The sequence below is a fragment of the Laccaria bicolor genome, genomic scaffold (assembly GCF_000143565.1).
Source record: "Laccaria bicolor S238N-H82 LACBIscaffold_31 genomic scaffold, whole genome shotgun sequence".
Taxonomy (NCBI): domain Eukaryota; kingdom Fungi; phylum Basidiomycota; class Agaricomycetes; order Agaricales; family Hydnangiaceae; genus Laccaria; species Laccaria bicolor.
The window spans coordinates 207318-222502 of record NW_001889902.1 but is presented as its reverse complement, the minus strand read 5'-3'; the positions used below and the strand labels follow the sequence as shown (position 1 = coordinate 222502).

The 15185-nt window shown below is 46.8% G+C and overlaps 4 protein-coding genes across 4 annotated transcripts; 1 reads left to right on the top strand and 3 right to left on the bottom strand.

Moving 5' to 3' along the window:
• Window positions 1-708: 708 nt before the first annotated feature.
• LACBIDRAFT_331070 (uncharacterized protein) lies at window positions 709-7043 on the top strand (the record flags this gene model as incomplete). Its single annotated transcript, XM_001885449.1, has 19 exons — window positions 709-809; window positions 884-957; window positions 1394-1405; window positions 1459-1526; window positions 1574-1784; window positions 1953-2064; window positions 2298-2408; window positions 2563-2626; window positions 2848-3408; window positions 3463-3547; window positions 3674-4617; window positions 4856-5126; window positions 5277-5540; window positions 5591-5794; window positions 6063-6099; window positions 6238-6452; window positions 6501-6655; window positions 6715-6796; window positions 6991-7043. The coding sequence occupies 19 exons, from the start codon at window positions 709-711 to the stop codon at window positions 7041-7043; spliced, it is 3624 nt and encodes a 1207-aa protein (XP_001885484.1).
• Window positions 7044-9848: 2805 nt separating this feature from the next.
• On the bottom strand, window positions 9849-10154 carry LACBIDRAFT_306577 (uncharacterized protein; the record flags this gene model as incomplete). Its single annotated transcript, XM_001885381.1, has 2 exons — window positions 9849-10001; window positions 10050-10154. The coding sequence occupies 2 exons, from the start codon at window positions 10152-10154 to the stop codon at window positions 9849-9851; spliced, it is 258 nt and encodes an 85-aa protein (XP_001885416.1).
• Window positions 10155-11115: 961 nt separating this feature from the next.
• LbFd2 (ferredoxin) lies at window positions 11116-11627 on the bottom strand (the record flags this gene model as incomplete). Its single annotated transcript, XM_001885380.1, has 3 exons — window positions 11116-11339; window positions 11420-11529; window positions 11590-11627. Coding segments are annotated over 3 exons (372 nt in total), but the record flags the coding sequence as incomplete, so codon positions are not given.
• A 1215-nt stretch (window positions 11628-12842) lies between these two features.
• On the bottom strand, window positions 12843-14259 carry LACBIDRAFT_331068 (uncharacterized protein; the record flags this gene model as incomplete). The annotated part of the gene is made up of 5 exons (XM_001885379.1): window positions 12843-12919; window positions 13155-13318; window positions 13376-13653; window positions 13865-13915; window positions 14239-14259. 5 exons carry the CDS (start codon window positions 14257-14259, stop codon window positions 12843-12845), a joined length of 591 nt encoding a protein of 196 aa, XP_001885414.1.
• Between the last annotated feature and the right edge of the window lie 926 nt (window positions 14260-15185).

Here is a 15185-nt window from a genome sequence, read left to right as displayed (position 1 = left end):
GTCGACTCTGAGGATCCCCTTTACAGTTTGAGCCGTCTGGAAAAGTGGTGGCCAAAACAGGCACATTCCGATTTGGCATACAGGTGACCTCCATGATCGCTTTTCCAGACGGCTCAAACTTGTAGACAATGTAGCTCAGTCATTTCTCCACCGATTTACATGACGAAAAGTGCACTGGAATGGCATAGATGATCTCTATAAAGTTGTGTAAGAATAAACAGTGTATTTTACTCTGGTGGCTATGCAACACCTATTAGCCCAATGTTGCCTCTCGAGCTATAGAGCTTCACAATGGATAGGATTTGGGCTTAGGTTTGCAGAGACAAAATGACCGATTAGTATGTGGCTTAAATCCTACGGGTCCAGAATTTTAATTACTATCCCTTAACCATGTTAAAGTACCCATTCCTAAGGGCTATCTCGACATAAGGGCCACAAATAAAATTTATGGACCTGTAGATCGATTGGAATTTAAATTTTAAGTAAAATCCGTCTGCAAATCATGTTCATACATGCTGTTGTTGAAAAGTTATATTCCAATCTCTTCAGACTGCCTGAGTTGGCAGGGAAAACAGACTGATTTCGCATTTTTGGAGCAATAAATGCAATTGCTACATGGAAAACTCTCTCAATGGATTCATTCACTTAATTCAGTCAAACCCATTGCAAAAAATATATTGAATTGGTGTTGTAGAGAGTACAAGGTCAATGTCTCAAGAAATTGGGCCTGTGATGCTCTGTCACAGCATGTCACTGGTCATCACACATACCAAGGATTGTGCACCACCAATACAAAATCCAGGGAATATGTACGTTGGAGAATTCTATCAAATGAGTGTAATTATAGATACAAATAATATATGTGCATTCAAGTCCAGATCAGTCAAGTTCAAGAGCGATTCCTACCTCTACCAGCCAACGACCTCCACATCCTCTTGATTGTCCCCCCTCTACTAGGTAAGGGCTCAGGCCTGGGGTAAGGGGTACACACCGGCAATTGCTGACATATGGGGTAGGGAGGGGGGTGGTAGGTCGAGGCGCTTATCTGAATTAAAAAAATTATTGACTATTTCGCCTTATGAGACTCCAGAAAGTTGCTGTATCTCAATCTATCTAGTTCTTATGAGTGTAGGGGCCACGTAGGGGCACAGAGAGCTGTTGGCTTCATATTTTATCCGCGTTTGGCGCATCTGACGTCAGTGGCTGGGTCGGCCCAGTTCAACAAACTGTGTTCACACCAAGGTTCACACTGCCATCGTCGTTCTAACATGACTGCTTACCTTTGGCCCTCCTCCTCCTCCCACTAAATGTCCAATTTGTCAAGCAATTTGTGCTAACTTTCGGAAGCTCAATGGTCTGCAAGCGGATTTTGTGCTATGCTTTGGCATTGCAGCATGTTGCATGGGTGAGTCCGTACACATTTACTTCTGTTCCGCCATGTCTCAAATTTTTTTTCAGATATATGGGTACCCTCGCTGTACCACCACCATCTATCTGCCATGCCAAAATCAAAAAGGCCCCAAAAGGTATGTCCACTTACAGGGTTTGCCCAACCATTAATAACTATCAATAGGAACCATCTGAGTACGACACATCAAGCACTCAATGGTGTCCAGAGTGCAATATCACCATAGGACTGAGCTTCACCGGTGAGAAGAACTGGACCAAACACGTCGATAGCGCCGCTCATAAGACGAACGTCTGCAAAGCTGCAGCCATTCTGACCACAAAAATCAGTTTGTTTTTCACCAAGAAGGTGACGCCTACCGCCTCCAGTTCAACCAGTACATCCCTTACTCCCATTCATCTTTTCCCCACCATACCAAATTGAGGACCTGTTCAACTTGCTCCTTTCCCCAATGATCCGCACCCGATTACACTCGGAGAAGTCTCAAGCACTCCCATAACACTACTTAACAGGTTTAAAGCAGCTATCAATGCTCTTCCCCTAGTAATACCTATTGGAATCGATTCCGACGACTTAGCTGCATTTTCGGGGAATCTGGCGGCACTGATTGGTCCAGATGACGAGCCTTGGGAAGTTTTAGATCAAGTACTAAATTGGTTTGTCAGCTACGGAGCAACACCGGAAAGTCTTTTGACAATCATTCAACAGGGTTGATTTGGGATGGACGGGATGTATGATTGGGTGAAGGCATGCGTTGAGGACCTTCATATTGGCGAAGCGTTACTCGAGGGAAAGATTCAGCGGCTCATTGAAGCTATGGAGTTGGTGTAAGCTGTTTATTCGCATTCAACAGGAAACACCTCAAGTTTTGACGTCTACATTTAAGCAGCCAAGTTCCACATGTCCCAGAGCCAGCACAGACTGTAGGGCTGTCCCAAGTGTCATTGAGACCGACTTCTCCCCAGATAATCGAAATCGAAGACGATACACCCACCACTAGGTGCGAAATCACGAGGCCCAGTGTTCCATGCCCAGGATATGAGCTCAAACTCCCTGAGTCTTGATCACCTTTCACCTCCTATCCGTTTCTCCTCCATACAACAAAGGACTTGCCATGGAAAATTGTCATAAGCACTGAGAAGCTCGTGCTCCAGTCTATCCGATGCACTGGCCATGGAAAACCCAGCAAGAAAGGCAAGGAGGTCAATCCAATCCCCTGTACGTTCTGCTCAGGCCTCGATAACGACACTACCATTATGGGCATCCGACATTGCTCCCTAGATGGCGCTCATGAAAATACACCTTGGGCGTATCTCATGCCTGCTGAGATGCATACGTTGCTCTTGAAGAAGAATGGCCAAATCAATCACCTCAAACTTTGTTCACTCAATAATGCAGCTACTATCGCAGTGTGAAATTGCCACCTGGATGGTTGGAAGCGACTTTCTGCTGCCTTAGGACAGGAGGATATCCCTCACATTCGCAGCTTCATGGCTGTTCAAACTCATGCTGGCGCCAGTGTATTCTCAATTATCGAGAAGGTTGATGACGCGGCTAAGCGAAAGTATAGCCCGTGCGGATACATTCAGCAGGATTTTGAGCAAGCTTTTTTAATTTACAAGCTTGGTGGTCGTTCTGCTGCCAATATTGCTCATCGTTCACTTGGGATACCCTCTATTGATGCCACGAAACAACATATCACTTCAAAGCCACTACAAGCATCTCCAGGCTTCCCAACATTAGCGGAACTTATGTCGAACTTAGAACATTGTTATCCCAAAGCCGGCACACAAGATTTGACCACTCCCATTCTTCCAGTATCTATGTTGATAGATGAGTTAAAGGTTCAAGGACGGCTTCGATGGGAACCACGAACGGACTACATCCTCGGTGTTTGTAGAGAGCACAGCCATCAGTGTGCTCTTGAATTCCGTTCGCTTATTCAAGCCGACGCTGTGGCTGATTGTTTAAGAAACGAGGTTGTTCATCTAGCCAAAGAGGTATGTTATCTCAATTTTCGTAATCCTAATTTTTCCTGAATACTTTTACTACAGGCGACGGTCATTGGTGCGAGTATCTTGACTGAGGAGCCCAGTGAATATACAACAAAACCGTTTGCTATATCTGGGAGCTGTAAACGTGAGACCATCGAGAACCAAGAACGACTCATTCGTGTTGCCAGCAGTGCCTTGATATCAAGTCAGGCCAACTCTAACCGATGACTTTACTGCATCGAGACAGATGGCGATTCACGGCGTCGATGAGCCCTCATCGAAATTACTTTCATTGGTGACCTTTCCGTGACTAATCCCATCTATCCTACTTTGTCCATCCTCACCCTGTTCAACCTTAAATGTGGTGTTGATGCTTTAACACTGGATTTTGACTGGAAACATGTATTGAAGAGATTGCGAAATATGGCTGTCCGCTTGAAGGGTTTCAACATCAATGGTCATTCAATTACTGCTGCGGTTATCAAGGCCCATCTCCTTTCAACGGGAATGTCGCCTGTGTCAGCTGACAGCCTTCTTGTGCCAAATGACAAGCAAGATGTCCTCCTCATGGTCAAGTTGCTCTATGCAATTTCAACTCTTCCCCCACCTACTTCTGCAGACAACCCTCTTGTTCAATCTATTCGCCATACCCTTCAGCTTCTCAGACACCTGTACTCAAATTTACTCAATGCATATCTCGACACCTCACTCTCGCTCCACCAGCAGCTTGTTCATCTTAGCTGTGTGACACACTTGGTCCTCACGCTCTACAATCGAGACAAGGGAGATTTCATCCCTGTCCAGTCTTATTTCAACCTCATGGCTATGATCAAGAACGCATACTTCTGTGTTGCGAAAGCCCAATGCGACAACCCCAGCGGGAAGTTCTTTCTCATTCTCTTGGGTACTGACGGTCTCGAGAAGATTTTTGGGAAGGTACAAAGTATGGTTGGGAACGACACCAATGCTGATGTTCTTCAGCTCGCAAATCGTATTGACGGTGCTGTGAAGTGTGTCAACATCCTTGAACTTCATCCTGAGTGGGGTGGTGAAGCTCGACGTCTCGGTGTTGGTCCACTTCAAGGGAATGCAGACAGTATCTCCAGTAAATATGATCACACCAATCTGTGGTCTTGGAAGGGTGATGTTCATGTGAATCAAGTTGTACTTGTTGGATGTTGGAATGAGGGCCGTCGAAATGCAGAGCACTGCCTGGTTAGTGCTGGGATTGACCCCCCTGTTTGATGATATGGAAAGGGAGGGAGGGTATGGCATTCTACTCCCCTTTGGGAATGGGAAAGTTGTGTTGGTGGATGGATTGAGAGCCAGGGAGCGTGATGAAACAGAGGAGTTTGATATTCCACCTATCATTGAAACTACCGACTCAGGGAGTGCAGACCCAGAGTCTGTTTAAAACCAACCCGATATTGATGACCTTGCCGCAACCGCCAAGCTTGAAAGTCTGGAAAACAAGAGTCCAATACCTTACATCTCCATCGACCCAAAGAATCCATCGGCAAAGAAGGTCCACAAATCATCCGTCCTTTGTCTCTTGTCTGGCCCACTCACATTCACGGAATCTCGTGACCGGCTCAAACACATGCATGGATATTCACGATACAATGAGAGCACCAATTCTAGTGCCCCCGAATCGCCTTTCGTGCCTATACCGGAGGATGACGACAGTCTTTATCTTCAAGACCCTGCAATAACTCTTGTCCAATGTGACCATCACATATATTTGGCTGTTTTTCAAGTTCTCAGTATTCAACGTGATGGGAAAGAGGTTCCCTCATTGCCCCCTTTATTTCTCGTTGAGCCAAATGTTTGCATTCAAGGACAAGTCATGAAACTCGGGCTTATCATGTGACCAGACGACCATCAAGGCAGTGATTGGGATTGGGAGTGGAACGGAGCTTTTGAGTCAAAAGGAGTATTTTGTGACCTTGAGGGTTGTTTTGTCCAACAGGTTAACCCCGACCGACAACTTGCATCCCATGGTCGAAATACTGGTGAAGAGACTTATGTCTTCAAGAGTGCTGAACTTCATGCCATTGCCGCAACTATGGACAAGCGCCTATCCAAAGATCACAACTCTCTCCCGGTTGTCCCTATCTCTGACTCTTTTCCACTGGCAAGTATATCTACTAATGTTTGGGTCTAAATAATATTCTAACAAATGACTCAGGACAAGCATGCTTCGTTTGTGAGAAGGAAACCACTCACGGAGATCTTTGCCATGCTGATGGGTCACCATCTTGTCCTCGTTGCCCCAATATCAAGACGAAATCACTTTCAGGGCAGGATTTACTCAAACATATTGGTGCCCATATACTCTGCGACGAGGCTTTCAAAGGCGCGAGGAATCCTTGTGGTTTTTGCTTGAACACTGGTATGTTGTGTGAGATTTATCTTATTACTCGAAGTGATGCTGCAACGAGCATCAACGTGGCAAAGTCTCGCTGTCAAAACCTGTGCCACATCAAACTCAAATTAGCAGAGAAGTTCACCACAGCTCAACCTTGCACTAACCACCCTCTCATTTGTCCGCTATGCGCCAAGGACTCACCCACCATTTGGAAATACAACCTCAAGGATCACATTGCAGAACGGCATCCATTCGCAAACCCGGACCTTTATGAACCGATATGGTGTATTAGTTCTGATGAAAGAACTCTCACGCAGGGAGTTTACCTTGTACGTACACGTATGAAGACTTCGACAAAGTCAAAAGATCCAACGTTGTCAATCTCAGATTTGCACAGTTCACGGCTTGCACTTCAGTATGTTATATCCTCGAGTTAATTTGTCTTTACTCATATTTGATTGAACTAGGGACTTCAACAATGAGTTGGATGACAGCGCCATCGACAACTTTTCTGCCTCAGAAAGCAAATCAGAAGGTTCTGATGACAACGAAGATCCCATTGCTAGTGACTCAGAAGCGATGGCTGGTGCTGTTGATCCGATAGCAATGTCTGACATCCAGCAAGTCGATGAGGTTGATTTGGAAGCACCAGAAAATGCTGAAGAACTCAATGTCGATGATGGTATGTCTCAATTTTATTCTTGAACCAATCTAAACACTTTTTTGAAAGAAACTTTGCAAGAACCAGGAGCACGACCTCGTCGCAAGCGTAATCTGACTATGGTTGTACAGGAAATCATGGCCAATCAGATTTGCGCAGATGAAGGATGCGAGACAGTAGTTGAGGACCAAGATTTGCTTTGTTGTGGTGCATGCAACCTTGTGGTAAGTCGTTGTATGCTTTTATTCCAAAAAATACAGAATAAATACTAATATAATTACAGTATCACTTAACTTGTCGTGGTCTCGTTGAAAGACCCGCTGGAGGGTGGTTTTGCGATGATGACTGCAAGGCGAATGCTGGAGGTAGGGTCTCTACACGCAAGCATCAGCGTAGGGTGTACAGTTGACATGCTCACAATGCATATACTCGTAATGCATAAATCTTATAATGCATGAAATTTTCTGGGGACCAACTTGGTATGCAGGGATTTATGCATGAAACCTTGTATCGAATAATGCATAACATATTTGGAGGTTATGCATGACTATATCTACAGGTTCCCAGTGTATTTACCTGTTCACCTCACTGTACCTGATTTTTTTGAGGTAAAAATCTACCCTATTATGTCCTGTTTGCCACAAATACACCCTCGAAAACTTTTCAACACATGAAATTCACACAGAGCTTCCATTTTAAGCAGGTCACGTGCAGACCCTTGCCCAAAATTGTGTATTTGGGGTCCATTTTTGCAGCTTTTGGCAAAGGGATCTGAAGAAACAGAAAGGTACAGGCCACGTTGTTCAAGCAAACTCACTCACATGAATGCCAATACCATGTCAACTGCTTGGTGACTTTGGAAGTGTGACATTTTTGGCAGAGGTCACGGATAGTCATGCTCTGTGACAGATCTTACCTTGCATAGAATGTCACAATGCATAGAAAAAGTAGGGGACCAGCGTTATGCATTGTGAGAATGTCAACTGTAGATACTTGTTGTATTTGTTTTTAAACACATGATTTATTTCCTTTTTAGGAAGGCTAGGGGAGGGGGGTGGTGTCTAAGAGTCCTTATTGAAATAAAACAACCCTGTGTATGGGGATTTTTTTCTGTGTACCCCTTGGCCTGGGGGCAGACTGTGGCTCATTTTGAATTGCCAACTCCTCCACGTCGAGGAAACTCATCTTATTAGGAGGAGTGGTAGAGTCCACAGCCTGCGATAGAACAAAGGGTTCATGTGGGCTACCAGCAAGAACTTGTTGAAATCAAATCAGCAAGTGTACACTCTTCGCGTGATCAAGACAAGAAAGGGAATAATATTCTGGTTGTCTCTGTGGGGTCCAGAGGCAAACAGATGGGTAACTACAATACAAGTTCTCCTATATATACTGTAGACTACGAAATATAAGGGGATAAATGCAAAACACCCCTAAGGATGCACGAAAACAATCAATGGAAGGATTGGACCTGAAATACAACTGAAATACAAAGATCGGGCACATTGCGCATGCTCGCACAGCTCCCGAAATTCCAACAGAACTATCTCCCTTTCAAAGGATGGATAAGGATTCGTGTAGACTTGAAGCGGAGGCTCTTAACATGCCGCAAAGAGTTCTTCTGCATGCGGGAGAATGAGAACTTTCGTCGTGCTTGATGATCTGATGTATGTGATGAAACATCTGTCGTGCTCGCAGAGCTGGGTGCCGAAAGATCTGTCATACTCGCGGGGCTGGGTGTCGGTGGGCCACTGTCAGTGACCGACTCATTGCTTGACGACAGAGTTAGGCTTGGTGTGCTGCTCGTCAAATGGATGACAGAGTTCGAAGGAGTTGATCCAGCGCTTCCGACAAGTCTGTTTGGTATCGTTGATCGAGGCTTCAGAGTGCTGGAGGATGGGGAAGAATAAAGGGGTAAGGTTGAGGGTTTGCTGGAACAATGCACCTTTGCGGAAATTGGGAGGACCACACCCGAGGAAGAGAGGCCTAATCTAGTAAAATGAGGTGTAACGTCGTAAGGGGAGGCAATGTACCACGAATTCTCTGTCAGTAAGGGAGGAAGTGAATGTGGTTCGGAGCCCGGGAGATGAGGTGGCCCATTACTGCTAGCGGTTGGATCTATGTAAGAGGAGTGAGGTCGACATGAGGAGGGGCCAGAGGAGGTCATGCGACGACGGACGCTACCGTCAGTAGCGGATTCAGAGAAGTCCTGCAGGGGAGAAGAATTATAGACGTTTGGGGAAGAGTGAGCGCTCCGCGGACGCTTTAATCCGTGTTTCTCCCGATGACGCAACATATCCAACGGCGACAAGGTTGAGTTTGGTGAAGCGTCCCGGGCTATCGTAAGGCGATGATCAGGGATAGGCATGATGCCCTCGGAAGACTTGAGTCTCAGGACAAATGTTTTCACAGGGAGTTGAGGTAATGCGATCACCTCTGGCTTGGAGAGTCTGAGGGTGTTTGACTCATTATCATGGTCGGCGTCATCGATGATGATAAGGGGCGAGAGTTATGGCTCAGCTAGAGGTGATGAACGTAATGGCTGCCTTCCGGGTGTTTTGAGCTAAGACGCCAAGATGCAAGAGAACCATCGGAGGACAACGTGATGGAAGGAATTTGTAGGGGTTTTATGAATGGTTCGCCAGCGTTGTTCGCTGTCAAGTCTACAATGGGAAGGAGCTAAACCGCAAACCATGGAGTCAACCATTCTTAGTAGAACGCAGCTTTGAAGACGTACTGGACGAGAATCTCTAAGACCCTGTATATCGGAGGACGATAGCGTCTCTTGCAGCATCTTGCGTCAAGCCTGAGGTGGGAGGGGGAATCTTGGGAAGGAGACGTAGGCACGCAAAAACTCTCGATGAACAAGGACTATGCCTCTTTATACAGATCCATTCGGTAGCGTGATCAACCAAATTAGAGCTGAAAATTGCCAGATCCCAAGAGCCAAAACTGACCCTTGCAGTTACTTAGGTAACTTTGCGTCGGGGATCACCCTCAGTAAAAATGATTCGTCGTGTCTCAGTCATATGGTAGTCACGCTACTACACGAAAATGCATGACATGACTAAAAGCAGTCTTTTTTACAAAATTTTGACTTCAAGTTGACTTCGCCAAGTCGTGTCAAGTCGTGTGGCTGATGCCCACCATCTGTCGGTTACAGTCATTCGGTAGTCATGTAGTCACCTCATAGTCCTTCCATAGTCAAATAAAAGCCAGAACACAGTCATGCTACAGTCATATAATAGTCTCTTTCCCGTCATGCTCAGGACATTTGATTGATGTGTGTTAGTCATGTATCTCTCATCACAACCTCAGGTAACAGTATCGGAATCATGGAACAAATCATATATTTTCCAAGCCTACTGACTGTGCTCTATATACACCTCTAGCACCACCTCAAGTCCAAATTCTCATCTCCTAATTAAGCTGCATCTTCGTATGAAAAGAAGAGGTCATTCTTGAGAGGGGATCATTTGTCGAAGGAGGGATGAGACTGTAGGGGGAAGGCCAAGACCATTCATCATAATAGGGGGGGGAAGCCAAAAGACATTCATCAAAGGAGGGAGGAGGCTATTGAGTGAGTCAGCAGGAGACCATTGAGTGAGGGAGGAGGCACACATCGTTGATGGAGGAGACAGTTCGTCGAAGGCGAAAACAAGTCGTCGATGGAGGAGACAGTTTGTCGAAAGCGGAAATAGGTCGTCGAAGGAAGAGAGAGGTCATAGAGGGAGGAGACAGGTCGTCGAGGGCGGAGACAGTTCGTTGAGCTTAGATCTCAGAAACCATTTGTTGAGGGGATACCAGTTGTTGAGGGCGGAGACCGATCATCAAAGGGGAGACCATTCGTTGAGGGAGGAGATCGTCTGCTGAAGGAGGAAGAGAAAGGAGGCCATTGGTTGAGGGAGGGAAGAGGCCTTTCGTCATCTCTACCTAGGGAGGAGACCCTTTGTCGCGAGAGGAGGCCGCTGGTCGAGGGAGGGAGAAGGCGTTCATTGCGGGAAGGCTGTTCGTCGACTTATGAATCAGAGCTTGCACGGGTGTGGTGGGAAGGAAGAACATGGAAGAACTTGGGAAGAACAAGGAATTTTCGCAGTGACAACATGATCACCTGATGTCAGAGTTTCAACAGACTTCAACAAATTGTCTTGTTGACTGAGGACAAAGGCAATACAAATGATAGAAATTTGGATGACCAGGATTAGACTACAACATGACTTGTAACTGACTATTCCTCGACTTCAGTTAGGCCGTGAAAACTTTGCAGATACATAACTGAGCACCACATGACTTTGCATTTACCAACGTGACTTCACATGACCTTCTTGTGAGAGGTAGATGACTTGACCTGACTTTCGTTTTTACTGAGGATCACCCTGCACCCTGACGGATTCCATATCTATTATCAAGACTGTAACAACTTTCGATAAGCAACTCATCATGAAGAAAGTCACATTCCTCAACGCAGCCTTCAGCAGGAGTCAGTGGGCGAAAAAAGATGCTTTACCAACTTTCGACTGCTTGCCCAAATTGAACCATTCTCCGGGCAGATAAATAATAACACAAGAGATAATGGAATCTGTCAGTGAGATACCTTCTTCCCTAAGGATGGAGATTGGATTATCAGCAGCTTCCATAGATAGCAGAGGGAAGAAGTTACCACTCTGCTGGAGGAAGCGATCTACGTACCGTCGACAAACATATTCCGCGTGGCAGAGGGTAACGTCGCAGTAAGTCCGTCAAGCTCTCGTGTAAGCTTAACCTGACATCCTAATCGGCTGGTATCCGTGAGGCCGAACGCCATGTCAAGCATGTCGTTCTCGTTGTCTTCTGGTTCGGGAAGGAGGTCATAGTACTCTGGTGGTAGGATGACATGACAAGTTGAACAAGCTACCGAGCCTTCGCAAGCTCCTGAGGGAAGGCGTAGGTTGTTGAATGGGGATCACGGATGGAAAATGAGTTACGATGTGGTTCTGAGATCGACCACGCACCTTCAAGATCGATATCATACTCATGAGCTATGGCGAGGATATCATCACCTTCGTTGGCCTCTACCGTTTTCAGTAAATTTCCTTTTGAGTCCTTAAAATGGACTTTTATGCTGCGAACGTGCCCTACACAATTAGAGCGATGGTAGCGGAAATGGAGGAACGAAAAGCACCCAGTACCAGGCGGTGGTCTATTGATTCCGGAGTGTCGGGAAACTGCAGGACGCCAATGAGTTCGGTAGGGTACTATTGCCGATAATCCTGCAAACCTGCCGACGTATGAAAGCTACGCGTCCTGCTGGACGAGTATTTTGACCTGCCTCTTCCGTTCCCCTTTGCGTTATTGGAAGGTGATGTCCGTTGCGGTAGTCTTCCTAAGTATCGCCGCAGCAAGGTAAAGCTTGGAGTCATCAGTGAATGAAGCAGCAGCACGTGATTTGGGTCTTTCTCGATCTGCTTGTGCTTACGGCTCGCGCAACTAGACCTCATTGCAGTATTCCGCAATGAAGACTTGCCACCGAAATTCATTCCGAACAGGACGCTCAACCTTCAACTCTCCGACCCACGGAAGTGTTATCGCATCGTCAATGGCAAGATCTTCGACCTTTCATAAGCAAAAGTTTCAAGATCCTCCAGCCGCCGCGGCGCCTATGTGTACCAAGTAAACAACAAAGGATCTGAACTTCCCCCGTCTGTCGTCATCATGCCCTCTTCCTCGTTGTGGCCCATTCGTGAAACCCAGAAGACACAGTGTATTTGAAGGGAACGTCGCGGTGGAAGGGGAGGAAGTGAGTCCTTCGACCAGGATGCGTACGGATCGTCTGATGAAGCATAGATACGTGCGTCCTTTTCACCCTTCTCTTTTTTCCAAAAGACGTTCCTGACACCGGCATACAGACCCACAAAGTTCATCTCGTTCTCATTCGTCATGCCCGCTTCGATTCTTTCCCACAAGACGGGCAAGGGCTCGTTCCTTTCTCTTCCCTTGTCCTACCTGTGACCAGCTCGAACAACCACCTTCATGGATGGTGACACTCTCTAGAATGAATCTCACTCCTTGGCACCAAGGAGGAAGAACGGTCTATGAGCTCGGAAGAATAGCTTGGACATAATGTTGGCACATTGGAAGTCAGCCGTATTCCAGTCATCTTGGTTGGATAACAAGACATGTAGTTGGGTTTCCCTTCCCTGTATGAGTTGTGATGAATACTTCGAGTCGTAAAGATATTACTCAGGAATACCGACTGCGGCGAATGTAGGCTCGATGTATGTAGCATAGCTGCAGGTGGAAGAGTATAGTGGCCCGGAATCGCCGCTCCTGGAGGTACCGCTGCGTACGTCTGATTTCAGTAGGAATTAACGGCGAATGAAGAAGACCCAGACGTCACAACGCAACAGGGCTTTTTTTCCTCCCAACGGCTTCCTACTAACGCTCCCACCAATCCTCCCCTACGTCGCCGAAATGAACGAGAGCATATGGGACGAATGAGAAGCGAGATATGGCTGCAAGTCTCTCGGGATAACCGGGAGGACGACGCCATCTGCTCTTTGCGATCTGCTATGAAGTCGCTGGAAACTTGGTGTTTGACTTGAAGGAGATGGTGGAGGTTCACGCAGGCAACCCGGGGCACTTCACGCATGCACATGGCGAGTAAGGACGTCGAGAGTCTAGCACAGAGACCTAGTCGATGACTTATTAGCTAACCATCTCTTCAAAAGTTTTAAATGCTTAACGTACCTGGGGCCACATGCCAGCAGTACTTTGAACCATCGGAAATGCGGACAGATGAAGAGGAAGGCCCACTACTAAGAAGAGTCGGCAGAGGGCAAGCAAGCATCTTCCGGCCATTCAGACTTTCGCAACCTAAGGGAGCCTCTTGTGTAGGTGAAACTTGTCGTAGTCTACAGCTGCAGTCAATTAGCTGAAGAAGAGTCAGAAGGGATAGAGAGGTAACGCACTGCACTATCCAGCCCCGTGTATGGAGCAGTACCGTAGCGGTACCCCCGTCATGGATGGGCACGGTGATGGGCAAGGTCAAGATGATCAAACACGACCGACTGTTGTACAAGAAAGTTCCGGGGAAGCGCCGCAAGGTGTTGTGATTGTCGATGTGAATACAGCTCGTGAGATCGACTGGTCGGATGGTCTGAAGAAACCGTTTTTCCACGGGAGGGAGCACCGAATTGCTCCCCCCGCAGTTTCCGGATTGGAGATGTAGATCCGAGACCAGATGAGGCTGAGTAGGGTAATAAGTTACTGGCGAAAGAGCGGTTGGTGCAGTCGGTTGTTATGGATGGGTGAATCATGGGTCCGAGTGTGTTTCATGAAAATCCGGATGGGGGGTTATTTTCTGGGCTGATGTTGATGCGCTGTCGTTATTAGGAGTGATGTGTCCATTCGATATGCTGCTGGTAGATAGAGTATATGGGTCAGTGTTGTAAACGCACGGAACTCAGAGTCAGACACGAAGTGTTATGACGACTGTATTTGGTAACTACCTGTAAACGCACGGAACTAAGTACAGGTAGTTGTCAGTAATAGTAAAGTAAAATATGTAAAGTAAACTCACCTCAGAGTCAGACACGAAGTGTTATGACGACTGAGGTGATAAGAAATAAAGTTTTCGTATTTAAAGGATGGGGATTTGTGGCTTGCACAAAGACTGGTAAAGAAGTCACAAAGACTAGCAAATAACGGAAGTAAAACGAGCAATAGAAAAGAGAAAAGAGAGTGAACAAATAAAGCGTACGCGTAAACAATGAGGTCACGAGACGTCTCCTTTAACAAGTGTTTTGCAACTTGCCAGTACGCTTTAACGTACCATCCGCCTCCAACTTGACATTCAGAGAAAGGGCGTGTATGCGACCGAAAGAACCGCCTGAACCACCTCGAGGCGAACCCAGGCCTACCATAAACCTCCATGTGAGGGGCTCCTTTTGTACTACGTTCAAGCCCGTCCGCCTAAGGTCCTTGCTCCTGGGAGATATGATAGGCACGGCGTGTCAAGAATGGGCCAAATTCGTTGTTGGAGGGGCAATTGGCTGCGGAGTTCCGGCCCATAGTCGTCTGTCTGACGCGATTTTACGTCGGTACTGCAAGAAGGAAGATGAAAACTAGACCTATTCGAGGAGGTAAAGTGCTTACCTATCAAGGTCATCACAGCGCCATTACGAAGAACTTGAAGTGCCTGGAGGTTCGAAGGTCGAACGTGGGCGGGCGGGTGATGACGGCAAGGCCCAAAATTAAAACGTGGACGTTGAGATTTCGGCTGCTAGAACGTAGAGGCGGTGAAAGCAAGGTAGTGAGTGGTCTTGGGATTGTGATATTGAACCTGGAATATGGGCCGTTCCTTGCAAGGACTTTTCAGCAAAGATCAAGGGGTTATCTGTGTAATAAAGTGAACATCATAACGAAAGTAAGAAGGCAGGGTAGGGAGAACTCACCTGGCAACTAGACATCGTGCAAGGTTGCAATTGTCTGTCGATGTCACAGTCAACGTTGATCAAAACTTGTCGCAGACATTCGTGTCGGTGTCACTCCACTACATCATGTTCAACCCCACAACTTCTGCCTCACGACATCGTTCATCACAACTGTCATCTCTCCTGGCTAGACGCCCCAAGGACGCTCACCTCTTTTCCTCTACGGAAGGATCCATGGTCTGGTCCTTCGCACCGTTTCTAGGAGGATCGGGCGTCGTTGAGCCACCTTTTCGATGGGAACGCAATTCGTACAAGTCAATGTGGTACGTATTCTTTCCTCATCTGC